This window comes from Contarinia nasturtii, unplaced genomic scaffold (assembly GCF_009176525.2).
Source record: "Contarinia nasturtii isolate CC-2019 unplaced genomic scaffold, AAFC_CNas_1.1 Cnas_scaffold_414, whole genome shotgun sequence".
NCBI classification, from domain to species: Eukaryota; Metazoa; Arthropoda; class Insecta; order Diptera; family Cecidomyiidae; genus Contarinia; species Contarinia nasturtii.
The window spans coordinates 42,631-62,374 of NW_022197768.1; the positions used below are offsets into that span (position 1 = coordinate 42,631).

General features: G+C 32.5%; 2 protein-coding genes across 7 annotated transcripts in view; one reads left to right on the forward strand and one right to left on the reverse strand.

Moving 5' to 3' along the window:
* The window catches only part of LOC116338894 (potassium voltage-gated channel subfamily H member 7-like), a 53,096-nt gene extending 37,218 nt beyond the window's left edge, over nucleotides 1-15,878 (forward strand). For 4 of the 5 annotated variants that reach the window (XM_031764434.1, XM_031764435.1, XM_031764438.1 and 1 more), the window contains 13 exons: nucleotides 1,449-1,612; nucleotides 2,037-2,173; nucleotides 2,559-2,696; nucleotides 9,516-9,617; nucleotides 13,178-13,327; nucleotides 13,524-13,600; nucleotides 13,811-13,952; nucleotides 14,157-14,326; nucleotides 14,452-14,635; nucleotides 14,745-14,932; nucleotides 15,022-15,109; nucleotides 15,216-15,253; nucleotides 15,327-15,878. In XM_031764434.1, coding sequence (XP_031620294.1) covers nucleotides 1,449-1,612; nucleotides 2,037-2,173; nucleotides 2,559-2,696; nucleotides 9,516-9,617; nucleotides 13,178-13,327; nucleotides 13,524-13,600; nucleotides 13,811-13,952; nucleotides 14,157-14,326; nucleotides 14,452-14,635; nucleotides 14,745-14,932; nucleotides 15,022-15,109; nucleotides 15,216-15,253; nucleotides 15,327-15,456 — 1,708 coding nt within the window. In that variant the 3' untranslated portion in view covers nucleotides 15,457-15,878. The remainder of the gene's footprint in view (nucleotides 1-1,448; nucleotides 1,613-2,036; nucleotides 2,174-2,558; nucleotides 2,697-9,515; nucleotides 9,618-13,177; nucleotides 13,328-13,523; nucleotides 13,601-13,810; nucleotides 13,953-14,156; nucleotides 14,327-14,451; nucleotides 14,636-14,744; nucleotides 14,933-15,021; nucleotides 15,110-15,215; nucleotides 15,254-15,326) is intronic. The other variant, XM_031764436.1, reaches the window with a different exon arrangement.
* A 138-nt stretch (nucleotides 15,879-16,016) lies between these two features.
* On the reverse strand, nucleotides 16,017-18,170 carry LOC116338895 (islet cell autoantigen 1). 2 transcript variants are annotated; one of them, XM_031764440.1, is made up of 4 exons: nucleotides 18,027-18,170; nucleotides 17,287-17,944; nucleotides 16,938-17,192; nucleotides 16,017-16,869 (listed from the first exon to the last, which is right to left on the reverse strand). In XM_031764440.1, the coding sequence occupies exons 2-4, from the start codon at nucleotides 17,866-17,868 to the stop codon at nucleotides 16,357-16,359; spliced, it is 1,350 nt and encodes a 449-aa protein (XP_031620300.1). In that variant the 5' UTR covers nucleotides 17,869-17,944; nucleotides 18,027-18,170; the 3' UTR covers nucleotides 16,017-16,356. The 2 variants fall into 2 exon arrangements, with proteins under 2 accessions (XP_031620300.1, XP_031620299.1); XM_031764439.1 differs by having other exon boundaries at nucleotides 17,287-17,948.
* Nucleotides 18,171-19,744: the final 1,574 nt, after the last annotated feature.

The following is a 19,744-nucleotide window of genomic DNA, read 5'->3' on the forward strand; positions in this document are numbered from 1 at the left end:
TTTTAATTTCGATGATTACATATCATTGATTATTAAATCGACATATTCCGTATATTTCTAACAGAAAAAAAATACTCCCCACAGAATAACAGACATATTGCATTGTAATCCAAAAATAAAGTTCCGTTGATCTATTAGCCAAACGCCATGTTTATGTTTCACAAATTTTCAATTCATTCGGATAATTTGCTTGACCAGTACTGAGTATTTCAGTTCAATTTGTATCTGTAAATTGTACTGGATAAAAATATAAATTTTTGTTCGACAAAATGGATTTAAAGGAGTATAAATAGCTGTGAATCGGAGCGAAAGTCATGTTATTGCATTATAATGAAATTATGTTAGAGTTCATCTGTGATTGAAATTCGAAGATACACGATGGTCACGTCAATTTCATTTGGTTAAGGGTCTCTTTTTTTGTTCATTTTGCTCGCTCTTTATCTTTCGCGTGCACCAGAATTAGGTTAATGCACCAGCTCATTTCGGCTTCAAGTGCCATTTGATATGACAATCAAAAACAAAAAAAAAACGTCAACATTCTGCATTCAAAGGGACGGATGAACGAATAAAAAAAACAAAATCTGCAATTATTGCGAAACGCTCGAATGTGTTTGCAGTTTTTTTTTTCATTCAGAGCACGTCATAGAAAACTGTACAATAAAATACTGCAAAATGCCAACAATGGATATTCAAATAGAAAATTGGTGAAATGTGAAATATCCTTCACTAACCCAAATTACTTCAATTTTTGCCACCCATTTTTATCAATGCGGAATTTGCTCTCGTTTCCCACTTCGACGGCAAAAGAGCAGAAGAACGGATGTGAGGTGAGGGCTGGGGGGTCAACAGTTATACAGATATATTATATCATCAATGGATGACAATCCACAGTATAAAATATATTAATCAATGTTTATATGCACTTTCCATTGCATTTCCCTTGTTAATTGACACATAAAATAGCATTGAATGAAAATGCATTCATGAACATACCGAGTGCATTAAATGAAATATGACAAACTGAATTCAGTTCACGAATTGTGTGCTCCACATACATATATGGAAAAACCACCACATACAAAACCATAATATACATAAATGTATGCCAGAGATTTATTAAATTCTATGACAATTTGTTAATGATGCTTGCTTTTCTCTTCATTTGAAATGCTTTTTCCGCTTTGATGCTGCCGCTACATCTCATTCACTCGTTCTTTCTTCATTTCTGGCGCGCATTCTCTCTACAATTCATTGCAAATAATATATTTTCATCGACGAAAATCTAATTTGATGGATTTTCTACCGCTGCCACCACTGTTGCCGCTCTTCTATCTTGGAATATCTGTGACGACGATGACGACGACGACAACGGCGACGATGCTCTTGTTGGTGATGATGATGATGACTTATTCCATGGCATGTGTTTTGTATATGGTTCGAGAGTGCAGATTCTACTGGGACTTGTGTATGCTACTGTTGTTAGTTGCCAATTTAATTATACTTCCAGTCGCAATATCCTTTTTCAATGATGATTTGAGCACAAGATGGATTGCATTCAATTGCCTGAGTGATACTATATTTTTAATTGATATAGTTGTTAATTTTCGAACAGGTAAATTTATCATTGCAATTGAGTTGTCTATTTTCGTTCTGGCTCTCTCTTTTTTTATTCGAGAGTGTGTTTTTTTTTTGCTGTATTATGTTATTGCCTCATTTTCTGCAAATGTTCAGTCGTTGCTATAGTTTGATTGATGTGGATGCGCAAGGACCATTGCTCAACTTGTCAATGACTTCACTATGTTGTTTGTGCAATGCCATTCATTGTGCAATTTGTGGTAGTTTATTCTCTAAATGACAATGCATCAATCAAACTCTAAACGAAATTTGTCACTCGAATTCCAATTCATATCAATTTAATAAAATTTATTTTTGCCACTTTTGGCATCTCTTTCTTTCATTTTATTCATTCACTATGCACGTTGACGAAATAATATGGAAATTATAATAAAAACAACAACAACACCAACACCCAACAGGAATCATGCAACAAGATAACGCGGAACAAGTTATTTTGGATCCTAAACTAATCGCGAAAAATTACCTGAAGACGTGGTTTTTCCTAGACCTTATATCATCAATACCGTTAGATTACATATTTTTAATTTTTAATCAGGTGAGTAATGTTTAATCATCTCACGGAGGTGGCCTAACGCAGTCTCATTTCGTTAGTCCCTCTTTTTTCTAATATCACATAATATGGTTCCTGGACTTTATCAATTAGTTACCTTTAGATTCCGATTTAATACCGTTTATTTGTCTATTTCTTTACACAGTACAAAACAAAAAATCATCCGATACTATACGAAAAAAAAGCATAGTAGGCACGATTTGGTCCTAGAATTTCTCTACCAAAATTCGTATGAACCTGCGGTCGTTTTCGCATAGTATCGAATGTATATTTTTTTACTGTGTAAATTTTAAATATTTTATTTTCTGTTTTGTTCACTCTTTATCTCTTTTTCTCTTTCTTTTTTGTTTATTTTTCTCGTTATCCACAGGATTTTTCCGATTCATTTCAAATTTTACACGCTGGCCGAGCTTTACGCATTCTAAGACTAGCTAAGCTTTTATCACTGGTGAGGCTGCTTCGGCTTTCACGTTTAGTGCGATATGTTTCCCAATGGGAAGAAGTTTATGTAAGTACCCGATCTTGGATCCATTTTAAATCTTAAATTTTTGAACCAAATGTATTACATAGATGCATTTAGTTTGGAACAAAAAAATGTGTTTTTTTTTCTGCGACGATTTGTTTTTTTGTTTATTTTTTTACTGACTCTCTTTTTTAATACATTAAGCAATTTATTTTTGTCACCATATTAAAAGTATGTTATCCTTTTAAAATGACATTTTTCTTCTTAAATTAGTTTGATGATTTTTTTCAGTCCTAAATCGTCGTTAATTTTATTCAAAAAAAAAAATAAGTATTCGTCGTTGAAAACAATTGGAATTACAAAACAAACCATCTAAAAAAATCGAATATTTTACGTGCATTGATTTATCGAGAGAAAAAAAAACAGTGAAATAGTACAAATTCAATGTATCAAATCGTCATGTCTAGTATTTATTTCATCTCTTTTCGTATTTAAATTATATCATAGGAAAGTTTTTTTTTCTCCTTCATTTATTGTGTTCACTTTAGTTAAATCACAATGATTTACGTTTCAATTTTTGATCTTCACCTTATTAATTTCATGTGAAAAGATTTTCATTTTATTATTGTTTATTCATTCTCTCTCTCTCTTTCAATCTCGTTCATCCAATTATCTATAATTGATATATAACGGTTTCCAAATGATTTAAAGTCATAATAAAATTGTTCATGCTTGAATTCATTCGATTTATATCCAAAATTCTTCCATCAGAGTTGATCAACTCGAGTTTTATTGACAAAAATCAAAATGTCTACTCAAACAATTTGATTTATTTTCATTGAAAATGTTTCCGTCGGTTTTCATCAACACAGCCCCCCCTCGCGTACCACTATGGTAATATCATATGATCTGAAATGTATATACAGAAAATCAGTGTGCAAATAAAAGTTTTGCATAGGCAAATAAATGCCAAAACATACATAGTATATTTGCTTCTTGATTCTCTGGCGCCCATGTGCGCTCCCTTTTTCATTCTCTTTCTCTCCCTCTCTCTATTATGGAGAAAACAAAAGCGAAATTAAATGCAAAATGAGTCAACCTAGATGCACTAACCATTTTCCGTACGATTGCAATTTCAATGCCTAAAGGCACTTAAGCATTATCAGCTGTTCGGTGTGTGTATGCTAAATTTTGCAAGTGCACTTGTTATATTTGCTCCATATTCTCGATGACATTTATAATGCATTTCCCTCAATCGATCTCTGCTTCTGAACATTATTGCTTCTTGCAAATATTTTATTGTTTTCTTGCCATATTCTTGACTCTCTATCTCTCTCTCTCTCTCTCTCTCTCTCTCTCTCTCTCTCTCTTTCCATTCTCTATTTTCTTCTTTCTATTTTCCTCGCTATGCTCTGTTCACGTTTCGTCTCTTTGCTCTTTCGTATGTCTAACGACTAACTGAACATCGCATGCAAACACAAACACTCGAATGAGTGTGTTTGTGTCCGTTATTTTATTGATTTTCTCCCGTGAAAGAGGGTGAAAGAGCGAGAACGGAGGTAGCGAAAAGAGTGAAAGAGTGGCAGATAGGCTGTGTATGTTAATGTTATTAAAAGTGAAAATGTCAAACGGAATGCTCATTATTGAGGGTATAGCCGTTCTTGGTAACGAAAGTCCCATTTGTTTTGCATTGTATGCAACTGGATGGCAATTGGATGGTAATGCAACTAGTGGTAATTCTCTAGGCTTATGCAACGCAACAAACTTGCAATTGCAAATGTTATTGAAATGTTGTTAACATTCGATGTTTTCACGCTTAATCAATTTGGACTTGATGGTCTAATGAAGGAACAACATTACAACAAAGCAATTGTTAAAATTCATACAATTGAACAAATAGAACGAAAAATCGTAATTGAATCCACATCAAATCGATATTCATGTGGCCCTGCAGCTGAAAATGATGACAATATAAAGAAAATGCAAATAACGCAATGAAGCAGGAGAATAAAATATAAATAAATAAAAAAAAACTAACATTATTCTTTAACACACATTGAATCTGCATAGAGAAAATCGAATACGGCAACCTTGTGTGTTTTACAAGATGTTCGACATGAATTTGAACACACAGTGCAATGATATTGAAGAGAATATTTGTATTTGTTATGTAGCTATGTAGTACAGTTGTTGACTACAGTGCACTGATGCACATGGATGTGTGATATATTTATGGTATATTTACATCTGTTTGTGCATTTGAGCACATCGGAAGCTCCTAAACAAAGGCGAAAGCCTTTGCTTCTGTTTTCTCTCTGTTTCTGTTAAGCTCTCTCTCTCTCTTTCTCTTTCTCTATTTATTCGCCTTCTCTTTCTATCTCTCAGGCAAAATCATTCCTTTTCTCGTTTTCGCATTTTCACAATTCGATTCAGTACATGGCTGTGGATTTGTTATTGCAGAAAATGCCATACAGTGCAATTTTCCTTTTATGCAAATATGGAAATCGATTTTCGGTATGTGCATGCTATGGATTATGCAACACACATACAGCAGCCAATGTTTGCTCTTTCTCATTTCATATCTTACTTTTCGGTTTACACATTTATCGGTTGCTCTCACTCTACCCACTGGCACAGGCGACTTCGTTTTGAACATTTTCTATGTGTTATTGTTGTTGTTGATTTCTCTTCTTCTTCTTTTTTCGGTTAGTGAGTCATCTTTCTCATTGGACTCACCTACACCACATTGTGTGTGCTGTGGCACTCATTCATGCATAGCTACATAATAGCTAAAATGTTTCACTTTTTTCCGTTTTCGGTTATGCAAGTTCCATGTAATGACATTGTGCATATACATATACAAGTATATGTGTGCAAAAATGAAAATGTATTGCGCCAGAAAATGGTTGAGTCGCCCACGATACTCCGATTTCCCAATACGCTTCGAAACACACAATCAAACTATATGCTTCGCTGAGAGATAAATGAATCTCTATATTTTATCATGAGAGCTGCTTAGTGGTGTGTCTGTGTGCAACCCGAAAACCTATGCCATTTCCCATGTTAATGGTGACTCTCAATCATTTTTCCATTTGCCTTCTTCATCGTGAAATATTCTGTTAAAAATGTTCCATTCTTCTGTGTTTTTTGTTCACTATACATGCTTTCTTCCATAACGTTCTTTTTCTTTGGCTGGATTCTCGAACAAAACCAGGATAACAACCACACCATGGCGATAATTATATGGCAGAAACGAGCAAGGTTAATAAGCTTTTTCGATGAAAAACGAGGAGCAGAGAGAACAAAAAAATAGAAATAAAACGGTCCGTTTTTTTTCGTAATGTACAGCAAACACTGAAACGTGAACGATGCACAGAATGAACGAAAGGGAAAGAGTGTAAAGAGCAGAAAATTCAAGAGAATAAATTGAACTTATTGACTATTATTTCATTGCAGTGTGAAAATATCAAATGCTTTCAATGTACTCTCCGACAATCTTTCAACAGTGTACAATTTGAACAGCGCATTTGCCATTACGTTTCGCTAGGTTAAATCTCTTATTGCGCTATTGTCGTATTTTCGACGTTATGCATATATGCATTGGACGATAGATGTTCATCAGATCGGTTTGTGTTTGTAATACATGAATTTCCCCGCTCTCTCCTCTTCTATATTTCATTTCAATCTCTTTACGTCTAACTTTACATTACCGTTAAATTATATTTCACCCTGTTTAACTTGTTATAATATTTTGTCGATTTTTGTTATCGTTTTTTTTTTCGTTGATGAGGAAACAATTGTATTTTTCGATTTTTCGTATTTTCATGTGTATTTATCTGTTTATTCGTAATAGGTATATTACTTGATTCTTACGTATAGATTTAAAGTATATGTTGTACGTGGTAAATTAAACTTGAATTTTTTTATGCACATAAGCAAAATCAATCTTTCTCCCTCTCTTCTTTTTCGCTCTCCATTTCAACTTTGTTCCGTATTGTTCAATTTCTTGAAAATGTATAGATACGCGAAATTCTCAGGTGTTGGTTGTTCGGCATTGAATGGCCAAAAAAACTAGTTATCGAGCCAATTTGATAAAAAAAATTCGTTAATGGCTTCAAAAGCAAAAATAAAATTCCGAATTACTTTTATATTGACTCTCTAATAGAATTATTATAAAGTCAATGGAATTAAAAAAAAAAAGAGAAAATCAAGTCGAAACGTGACCCAATTCGTCGAGGTTTTTTTATATCATTTTTCATAAACATCAATTGCTTTCGATTATGGATCAAATAATTTTGTTTTTACGATTTAAAAAATGGGAAATTTGGTGGCGGCAATCAAAATGTCATCACTATCATAACGTTTATGTTGAGAATAAAATTTCGAAAAGGGGAAAAGAAATTATGACCACTATAAAATTGAACGATAAATACATGTAGTAGCAGTGACTGATATTTATGCTTTTGCTGTTGCTGGTGATGGTACTGCTGCTGTATGCATGCATCAAATACCAATAACACGCGGCTGGAGGTTGAGTGCGTTTGGCATTGTTCCGAAACCATAAACACAACATCCGTGATGTGTCGCGTGTGTGAGACAACGCTTTATTTATAGTATATTTTCCAGAATTGCGTGAATTTGTAACTATTATTTAAAAATTGTACTCAGTTTGGTGTGCATAAATTGATAACTCTCCCACAATTCCGATGTACTCTAGCAACAAAAAATGCATCCCGAAATGGCAAAAAAAAATGTTTGTTTTTTTTTCGAATGAGAAAAAAAGGGTTACAAAAATGTGGCCAGATTTTGGTTAAATTCCTTTGAAATTTCTAACAGGAATAATCCTTTCGTTGGAATTCACACAAGCAAACAAAAAAAAGGATGCAAAATATTTGTTCATATAATCCTGTCCCAAAATGAATGCGAATGATTTAGTCCCATTCATATGCGGCATTTTACCTGAAATCAAACAAATAAAACCAAAATTACAGATACAACCCATACATAAATAAATGAAATAATTTGAACTTTTTATTCTTATTTTTGTTTGTGTTTTTAAAACCATTCCTCTTCACATAATTTTTTTCAGAGTATACATTTCCATTTTATCACTTATTTATCGAGTACATGGCTTGATTGCGAATATTTCCATTTTCCATATTCATTTTTAACTTATTTAAAATGTTATTTATTCCATATATTGCTTTGTTGTTGGTTATTTTGTTTTTGGTTTTTTGTTTTACTCTGTTCGGTTTTCTTCATTGTGTGGTTTTAAAGTGATTTTTCAGCACATAGACAAATATTAACACACACATATATATATATACACACAATATATATTTATTTTTTCATACATCCAAAAGGACAAAGCCGTTTTTCATTTTTCTACTATGTCTAATCAACGAACACCACTGTGGAATTGATGAAAATTTCAGGGCATTGTGTGCTACACACACACACACATACATATATATGCACATGCACATTGTCGTTTATTCATATGAGCGCGAACGCGATCCTTCGTAGTAGTCGTCATCATCATCATCATCATCATTTTCCAGTATATTGGTCTTTAAACCGTTAAAATATTCAAACGTGGCCCGAATTCAACGTATCCAAATTTACGTCACACCATTTGAAAATCATGCAAAATTTGAATATAGCATGGGCAACAGCAAACATCGCAAAATCTAAACAAATACATTGAGAATACAACATGCAAATGGCAAATACCCAGAAAATAAAGAAGGGAAAAACCCATTTCATTGGCATTCAATTGTTCATCAGATGTTAACATTGGACTTGAAAAGAATAAATGCACGTATATATCCTTGTTTTGCCACTTTGTTTTCGTGACACATTCATATTGTTGGAATGACTTCATTAAAAACAGAGGAATAATAGCAAATCACATAAATCAAGTAGCACGAACAGACGAACACACATTCTTTTTGCATACATTTATTTTATTTACACGTAAACATTCTACGGACGACTTTAGGGATTCATGGCCTCTAATATACAAAACTCACATACATACATTGCATACACAATCATCGAACAAGCGAATGCAATGGAATTTGTTCTTTTTTAATTCGAAGGCATTTATTACCTAAAATAAATATTGTGTATGTACCAGAACAGTGAATTGTGTTGTTTTTGTTTGATGATATCATATCGAATTTAGTTGAAAGATTCATTCCATATATAACTGCAAAGTCCTTCCATGCAAAGTCATTTCAACACAATGATCGTCAAACATCAATAAATTAATCAGTCAATCAGTCAGCGTCTCCAAGATAGATTTTACATTATCTACATGAATAGTGAACAACTATCCGAAATAATGTTGCGTTTTATTTATCACTAATTGGCCATTGGAACATGTCATCGACATCATAACAATTCCATACGGCTTTTTTTCATACAAAAATTAAACATTAATGGTTTTTCTTGATTTACACGAAATTGGAAATGGTTTTGGTTTTTCGTTTTCTTTCATCCGAATAGAGACATTCAATAGATAGAAAAAAGAAATGAATCGATTCGATAAAATGGAAACTAGTCAGTGTTACACAATTGAAATGATGACAATGAAAACTATTAGTGTCCAACTAAAAATCTCTTCTATCTTTTACTACTCATCCTATCAAACAATAACAGAATTAACAAAAATATATATACATATATACTAGCTATAGATATATTTATATATCAATTATTATATTCAACAAACAGCCAAAATTCAAACTATACCTCATAAATACACATACAATAATAAATCTAGCTAAAATTAAATATAATCCAAAATATGCATTCAAAAATACATATAAAACATACCACATACCCGTACGTACGTTTTAGATTCTACAAAATCTACAAAAAAAAAGTGCAGATCGCCGAGGACGAAGACATAGAAATGAAAATGAAAAAGACGGTTACTTTAAGAACAATCTTATCTTTAAGGTAAACTTTTCTCCTGTGTACGCAGTTAAAAAAACCGCTTCTTATTCTCATTATTTCGTTGACTTTCTGTTTTCTGTTTAATTGTTTTTTTTTTCGTTAATTTAATACAAAAGAAAAAAAAATATTTTCGTTTAAAACTAAAAGTAATGGATTATTAAATTAAAATACAAATATTCTACCGCTGTTGCTGCTTCCAATGCTTGCTGATCATTTATTCTAACTCGTTTCATATTTTGATCATTCGTTAGATAATTCTTCTTATGTTTTGCTTCTTCTCATTTTATTTTATTTCTCTATCTCTCTCTCTATATATATATATTCTCTTCTTATTTAACTCTCTTTATATCTCTCAGTCTCTTTTTAAGTTTCATTTACGTGTATTGTGTACTGTTTGTAAATATAATCATCATGAAAAAAAAACATAGGAACATCCTTACACATTTTGACTTTTTTCGTTACTCTTCCATCTTCTAAACGCCATACATAATAAGAATAAAAACGGATACACATAAATATTCATTGTATCTATATATATATAATACTTGGTATACGGCGAGGTGGTTTGATGATGCAACCCACGTAGTCATAGAGTTTTGAATAATGCCTGCCAGTCTCGCTAAATTCTATATCTATCTAATTTTCAGAAACAACATCATCATCATCATCATCTGAGAAATCCATTTCTCTCTCACACACACTCTCTGACTCTCTTTCATTCTCTATGTCATCATATGTACGCATCCCCCCATTTTTTTTATTGCAAGGATTTATTGCTTTGTCTTTCGTTTAATTACAAATATATTTTTATTCGTTTTGTGAGATATCGCAGTGCTTTCTCGACCCATTCTTTTTTTTTCGTTTCACTCTCTATTACTGCGAATATTATTGCAAACATTTCCGTTGTCTACCATTTCCAACCATGTTCGTTCTGTGTGCCACTGCTTCCGTTTCATTTTGTTTATGGCATTTTGGTTTATTTTCCGTTTTTTTCCTCTCTTCATCTCTGTGTATTACTTTCAAACGAATTAGAATTTCGTTTTTGTTCCATGCGTATCCTATTTTCCCGCTATCATTCGCATATAACAAGAAAAAAACTTACCAAGCCAAATAAAAAAAACACCATTTTTCGTCAACAAAAAATGCATTGTTTTTGTTCAAAGATTTTTCATCATATAAAATTAGATTCACACTTTTCAATTACTGCTTCTCAAACTTCTCTTGTTCTCTTTTTTCCCTTTTTAAACATGTATTTTGCAAAAATGATGTAAACATTTATTCTTCGCATACAAAATATATCTTAATCTCGCCCTCTCTCTCTCTCTTTCTTACACACACATACGCTCAAACTTGAATCTCATCTAAAACTAGAGGAAAGTTGATAAAAAAGGATAGGAAACTTTTATATCTTCCAAATTATCGAAATAAATCTAGCAAATTTAGAACTTCCGCATTGGAGGCAATGCGATTCATTTTTCATTTGCTTATGCAAAATGTGATCGCTGAATAAAAACCACACTGTAAAAATAAAGAAAACATGACAAACCAATACGATTTTATTTCAATGATAATATTCGTATTTTCTTTTCCGTTGTTCCATTTCATTTGGTTTGTCGTTTTATTTCAATATTCTCATATTTTCTAATTTGTTTTCGATCATTTTCGTTTTATTTTTACTTATTGAAATTAATTTGAGTTGTTGTTGTTTCATTTAATTTTTCGTTTTCGTTGATTCGGTTTGTTCTTTCAAATGAATTAGTTCTGTTCGTCCATTGAATGCGATTATTGGGTAGAACTTTAGATTATCGCTCGATAGATAGCTGCACGCCGCAATAAAATTGTATTTACCTTATATGTCACAATAGTATATTATTTATTAAAAATAGTAGAATTGATATAACACACCACAAGAATACAAACAAGAAAATCAATGTTTTTGTGAGATACAATGTGTTTCCATATATGGTTAATGAAACAAATTAAATAATGGAACATATGCCACACAAATGATAAAATGACGATTCAAAACGATTAACAAATGTACACATTTTGATGCATTTAATAATTTCCACACAAAAATATTGACGAAAAAAAAAAACCAAACATTGTTTATCATAGTTTCAACGGAACAGCATATAAATGATTTATGCAAAATAAATTCAATAATATTTTGAATGACTCACATTTTTGATATTCTCAATTTTAATGAGATATCATTTCTTAGCAAATTAATGTGTATGGATTTTTGTTTTATATATTATATAGTTTTTATTTAACTTATTGCCGAATACGGAATGAAATTACTTTGAAATGAACTATGGATGCATATACATATATTTTTTTATGATCATATAGCTGAATTCAAAATTTTCCGAATCACAATTATTAGTGTTTATTTTGAACCGGAAAAAAACAACAACTATAACCATATTACATATGGTCGCATGTCAAATTAAAAGTGAATTTTACAAGTTTTGCTTTTTCGTTTAGATAAAATTGGCCATTGAATCCAATATGTGTTGTGGGGCAAAATGTTTTGAACAAATTTCAATTCAAAAATATATGTTACACTAAATTGACCGTGGAAAATACATTTCAAATTTTAATGTGGTTGGAAAATTGAATCTGCATAGTTAATTGTATTTCATAATGTTTTAGCATCGAGCATCCAAATCAGTCTCTTCCAAAACACAAAACCAAAAAAACAACAACAACTGAATCCAATTCGAATTAAATGCTAATAGTTACAATAACGATTATTCAGACTCAGATGGGATTTTCATATTTTGGCCACCCCGAGTATAGAATTATTAATGAAAATATTGGATACATGAACCAATTTGGAACGAATACATATACACAGACACCCCCACATACACAAAAACACACACCCACAAACCCCCACATTGAGCCCACAGTGTGAGCGTAGTGATGAAGAAATGGAGCCGTGCTCAATTTTTCGTTGTTGTTAATTTTATTGTTGTTGATTACTTTTCACAATATAATCTCTCTGATGTTTGAAAATGCTTTTTTGGAGTCTCCATTTCTCTAGTAAAAATGCTAGCCGATTTTCGTTTTTCTATCTAATTTGCTACATAGGATTGATTATATTAGTAATTATTTACGTATGTATATATATGCAGATCGAAACTATATACAATTATAGTACATATGGTAACTTATATCTGTGTGTTTGTCCATACAGGAGCGTTAAAGACGTTACATTCTTGTTTTATTTGTGTTTTTTTTTTGTACTAGTTTTTGGCTATAAAACCAATGTGAAGGATAATATATCTATCGCTCTCACAAATACACGCAAAATTCAAAAACGAAATTAATTTATTCATGCGCACACACTCTGTTATAAAATCAGCGATGCTGTTTTTAAATTTTTGTTTTTTCATATATATATACATATTGAATCAAAAAAAATTGTTTTCTCATTTTTGTTGTATGTATTTTTTTGCTTCTGTTCTGTTTTTTTTTCTATCTATTTTTCTCTCTTGATCCTGTGATTCGAATTTAATGTTCGTTCATGTTTTAATGCTGATGCGATGGTGCAGTTTTTGAATATGGCGTCGGTGTTTATGCGGATATTTAATTTAATTTGTATGATGCTGTTAATTGGCCATTGGAGTGGATGTTTGCAGTTTCTGGTGCCGATGTTACAAGGTTTTCCATCGAACTCGTGGGTTGCCATCAATGAGCTACAGGTAAAAAAAATCTCAAGCAATATCATTAATATGAAATGTTAGCTTGTAACCTCGTTTAAATTACATTCCCATGTCATAAGATATAAATTGAATTTATGTTCGATAATTTATTTATTTTTATTTTTTTGTATTTTTCTTACCCATCCTAACTCGCGCTATACCATCATCAACCATCTCGCCACTGTCACACATACAGGAAACATACTGGCTTGAGCAATATTCTTGGGCCTTGTTCAAAGCGATGTCACACATGTTATGTATTGGTTATGGCAGGTTTGTTCGCTCACCTCTAAAACTACTTAAATTAGCCATTTTATTTTTTTCACGTTGATTAACACCGATTTGATGATCAAAGTTTAAACTCGGTAAAATTTAAAAGCGATTACGGATACAAATTTATCATTTATATCACAATGACGGCATTGTCACCGTGGTTGCTACTTTTTTTAAATTAACATCTCTGTTTCCGTTAATATTCCACAGATTTCCGCCACAATCATTAACTGACATGTGGCTTACGATGCTGTCTATGATATCAGGTGCTACGTGCTATGCACTTTTTCTAGGTCATGCGACAAATTTAATTCAAAGTTTAGATTCGAGCCGACGACAATATCGTGAACGGGTATGTTAATCGAAAAAAAACACACATCGAAAAAAAATCGTCGTTAATTACACAAAGCCACTTAGTGGCTGTGTGGCATATTCATTTTTTCCTCTCTCTCCTATATATCTATCGATCTTCTGTCGTTATTATCCTTTATCGAACTAACTAACTAATTCAATCTATCCATTGCATATCACATCATTAACGTGGCGGTTTTGATAGGTGAAACAAGTCGAAGAATATATGGCCTACAGAAAATTACCACGTGATATGAGGCAAAGAATCACGGAATATTTCGAACACAGATACCAGGGAAAATTCTTCGACGAAGATTGTATATTAGGCGAATTAAGCGAAAAACTGCGAGAGGACGTTATCAATTACAATTGCAGGTAAATGCGACAGAGTTTGAATGGGGAATTACACATTTAGATACGGCAGAGAATGGTTGCATGACAAAAAAAAACCATTATCAACACCAATGAGAGAGATATTTAATATGTGGTTATATTTGCAGGTCTCTTGTAGCATCGGTGCCTTTTTTTGCTAACGCAGATCAAAATTTCGTGTCTGACGTTGTAACGAAATTAAAATATGAAGTATTTCAACCGAGCGATATTATTATCAAAGAGGGCACAATCGGTACAAAAATGTATTTTATTCAAGAAGGCGTTGTCGATATCGTAATGGCGAACGGGGAGGTAAAATCCTTTTCTCCTTTTCTCTCAATTTGTGTGTTTTTTGCGGCTGGCGTATTACATACTGTATCTTGATGGAAATTTCATTCAATTCTTTTCATTTTTGAATTAGGTGGCAACGTCACTGTCGGATGGCTCATATTTTGGCGAAATTTGCTTGTTGACCAATGCACGTCGAGTGGCTAGCGTACGAGCCGAAACATACTGCAATCTGTTTAGTTTAAGCGTTGATCACTTTAATGCCGTTTTAGATCAATATCCACTTATGCGTAAAACCATGGAAACTGTAGCTGCTGAAAGGTTGGCCGATATTTTGAACATTCATTTTTTTTATTTCTCGCCCATTGACAATCATAATATGATTCGTTCGTTTCGTTGTAACATAATAGATTGAATAAAATTGGTAAAAATCCCAATTTGATGTCACAAAAAGATGATGAGATCAGCAATCCAGATGAGTCGGCCATAAATGCAGTGGTAAATGCATTACTTTTTAATTATTATTGATTGTTTTACGATTATTTTCCGATTACTTATCGATTATTTTAAATTTTATTCTTTTCTTTTGTGATTCTCCCCTTAGGTAAATGCATTGGCAGCCGTTGAAGCAAAAGATGAAAAGTAAGTGTTCAAAAATATAAAATCAATCATATTAAATTAATTTTAATATTATTTTCAATTTGATCAATTGCAGAGATGAAAGCATTACGGATTTGAGATCATCCGAGCAATGTCTTACGCACATGAAGGAGCATTTGAAAAAGAATTTGCCCCGGCCAAAAAGCGGCGAATTTCGTGCATTATTTGAAGGAAATACCCCATGACGTTCCAGCAGTTAGTGATAGAGACACTACTACAGTTAACATGACTTAGGCAAAGAACTATTTAAAAGAAAATTAAAATTAAAAATTAAAAAAAACCAAATCCAAAACAAAAAAAGAGGATCATTACCTATAATGTATAGAAAACAATTTAACCAGATGAACAACAAAAAAAAGTAAAAATAAAATGCAAAAAATAATAATATATATATATACCTAGATTGCAAATACAAAAAAAAGAGCTGTTCGAGCGAACCGAATGAAAAATCGTAGTAAAAAACAAAGTTTAAATAATTTTAACATCTCAAATGAATACAAACCAATTATACACACAAAGTAAAATCAAAACAGAGCTACAGTTTGTAAATCAATTAAATTAAAGCAGAAGAAGAAGAGAAAAAGAAATAAATGATAACTATCTAATGCACATTCGGTTTTCTTTTCCACCACTAGGGAATGACTATGATTCACATTCACATGTTCGATTTGCTTGATACTTTATTAGTTTTTATTATTATTATTATTTTTGAAAATATACAAAGAAAAAATCAAGTTCAAGAATAAACTTATTACAACACATGTCTGGAGTAAAATTTAAAGAAACAGAAAAATAAAATTGAGAACTCTTATATTAGATTCAAGAAATTGATACACATAAAGCAAAAAAAAATAGATTCAATATGCAAGACACGCTGCATTAGCGTCCTCAGATTGAAACGTGTCTATTTTGTTCGAAAATATAGAGAAAAAAAAAACCAACATAATATGTTAATTCTGTTTTGGTTAAGCTGAAACAGACACTATATGAACGGTTCACTTGTCGATGTTTTCGATTATTTATTGTATTTTTTGCTTCGCTTATTTGAATTTTGTTTCTTGTTGGCTTTTGTGTTTCCTGCGCTTTTAAGCGTCTAAGCAATTCTGATTCGATCCAGCAATTTTTTTCTCCATGGCCAATGGATCAAGATCTGCAAACAAATCTATCCAGTTTATTCCTGACGTTTTCTTATTATCATTGGTCATCTTTGATTTATTGTTTACACCTTTTTTACTCGATTCCGATGAGACTGTTGAACTATGCATTTTTTTCAAAAAATCAAACGTTAAAATATTCGATGATGATGATGATTGTGCAGTGGCAGTGGCAGACGAAGTACTTGGTTTGCAATTATTTGCAGCATTGCTGAATATGTCTAATAAGCAATCAGTTTCGCTTGATTCATTTGTTGATAAATCTAGTAAATCAAATATGGTCGAATCATCGACACTGGCTTTTGTTCCACCTGTTGCGTTTTCATTTGTATCGGATTTTGGTACTATGGACTCTTTGGTTGCTTTCTTTTCAGATTTTTCAGCATTTGATGTTGCTGGGGTTGAATCGCCCTTCGTCGATTTTATATCGTCTTCAAAATCTTCCTACAAATCATATGAAATATTTGTGTAAATGTAAGTATGTATGTCGTTCGTAAATTATTGTTAAATACCTTGAAGAATAACATTTGATCGAAATCGATTGGTGCAATTTCTTTTGATTCGGCCGATGGATTGCTGTCATTAACTACTGGAACTTGTGTTAAATCCTTTAAAATGGTGAAATTATATTGTGGTTTTTCGTCGAGAATTTTTAAGGCCGCTTGAAATGTGTAGGATGTTTTCGTGGCAGAATCGAGTAACGCTGCTTGATATGCGACCAAAACATGTGAAAACATATTGCAACGTGCAGCCGCAAGCAAATCGATCTTAGATAACGAATCGGATAAAAAGAAAGAACAAAGTAATAAATTGAATAAAGACGAAAATGTAAATTTGATTGAAATAAATGCGAACACAAACCTTTTGCAAACAGTCCAGTGTCATGGTGTCGAATTTTGTTTTGGCCGTTCTTACATACATTTGTGCATTACGAAATTTATCCAGACCACGTCCCTTGTCCGGATCCAATTGTGCACTGGCTGCTTTCATCCAACCCAATGCGGCACGATATTCGGTGCGTTCACGTTCCATTGCTTGGACGGTATTGTATGTATCTTTAATCGCTTGACCATTAAAAGTTTCGATTTCATGTTGTAATCGTACCAATGGTGCACGAATTTTCATATGTTGTTGTCCACAATAGGAAATCGATTTTCCGGTACAACACATGTGTTTACTTGTTGTTGTGCTATGTTTACCCGATTCCTTTAGGAAAACGCCCAACGCATTTTCTTCTTGTGCTAAAATGCAAATTTTCTCTTGATAATTATCGAGTATGCGTTTGAGTTGCTGACAACTATCGCCAATCGATTTAAGCAAATCAATTTTTGAATCGAGCTCTGCGTCCGATGACACAATACATTCATCTTCTTTGCTGCCTAATTTACGTTGAACGGCTTTTTTTGTCACCCAAAACTGATGTTGCAGATCTGGCTTTAACATTTTTCACCAAATTCGAAAACGACATACACTATTTGCACTATTATCAATTTATTTTAGAAAAAGACACAACCAATGTCTAGCTACAGACAAAAAGACAAAGAAGAACTTATTCAAGTTAGTCTTGAGCAAAGATACTACACAAATTCAATAAAACATACCGCCGACAATAAAAGAAATCCGTGTATTAAAAGTAATTATCGTTTAGCACAGCCAGAATTCTAGACTGAATGAAAAAAAAATAATAAAGCTGCCAAATCTATCGATTATTTCTGTTTTCGGATCTTATGTTGCTGGTATTTCTTTTGCATCTATATGGAATCAATTTCAATATGTGTACTTTTTTATGCAGTTTACATGACATTTGTGATAAAACTGCACATGCGCATTATTTCACCTCTCCATAGGTTACGTACATCAACTCAACTACGTATGGTTACTACATAAGACAGTGCTGATGTTTCACACGCTTGCAACTCACACAGACATTTACACGGTTCATGTGAATGGAAATATCCCTGCGGTGTGCGTACATGTTTCAAGTACTATTTGGATTTTTAAATGAATGAAATGCGGCGTATGTTTTTTCTTTTTACATTTCTTTGTGCATTTTGACTGAAAATTAATCACGAGAGCAGAGGTTTAACGGATATGGTGACTTGGTATCGCAAGGCATCATGGATATTTATCGGGATTTTTCTATTGAAATTGTCTCCCAGTAGCAACGGAAATAAGCAGTGTCTATCTTCTTTCTCTCATTCCAATTTCATGAAAATGTTTTTAGATGCAATCACAACATAATTAGAATCATATAGTCATGTATTTATTTATTCAATCGGCATTTAGTTTCTTCGCTATATATACTTTTTTTGTGGAAAATTAATATTTTCAACACGTCGCAATTCCCGGTCAACGAAAAACAAAAATTATTCATTTCGATGTGCGTTAAGTGTGTTTTGGATTTCTTGAGAATTCATGCATACATCTCTCTATATTAATTCTTTTTTTTTCTTGTTTTTGAATATGCTAAGCATTCGATTGAAAGCAAATCAAATCGTACATGGATATTGCTTCCGCTCAGGCCTGTGACTGTGCCAAGTATCTTGCATTTATACCACACAATGAAATCACACTTCGAAATCGAAATAATTAAAATGTTGCTGTTGCTTTTTTTAATTCTTTCTTTTTCTTTGTGTAAGTTCTGCCATCATTCCATCGGGCAGGTACATTTAAGAATATATCACCTCATTCAAGCAGTGACAGCAAAGCAGCAAAGCAGCATAGAAAGCAAACGATAAAAGAAAGAAAGAAAATAAAATGAAAGAAGATAACAGACGAATAATTTTTATTATATTCAAAGTGCATGCTTTGCATACATAATGTCATATGGGTATTCTTAAATCTGCCAAACTATAAATGAATCTCAATCAGAATAGAATAATGAATGGTTTGACAAAGTCGAACGAAGGGCGGAGTAAATGTACACTCATCATGTTGCTTCCATGGTCGTTTCAAGTTACTTATGATTTGCAGTCAGGTACATTAATAGCTGGCTCAAACATACAAATAACCACCAAAAATGGTATGGCATCTATGTATCGGTGTGGCAATTTGGTTTGTCGTTCGGAATTTAAACACGATTCTTTTTATACCGACTTCTAACTGTATTCACACACACACGCGCGCGCTCATTCAGTGTCTTTTTTTGTGGTTCAATGGCAGTCACATCACCATATATTGTCAATTGGTGGCTTTCCTTCCTTTTTCTCTCTCGTTCTATTGACACTTGTTGCTATCATCTCTCACTACAAACAATAGACTCTTCCAGCAATTCATTCCGAATAACCAAATCAATCTTTTTTGTTCTTGACTTTCTTAA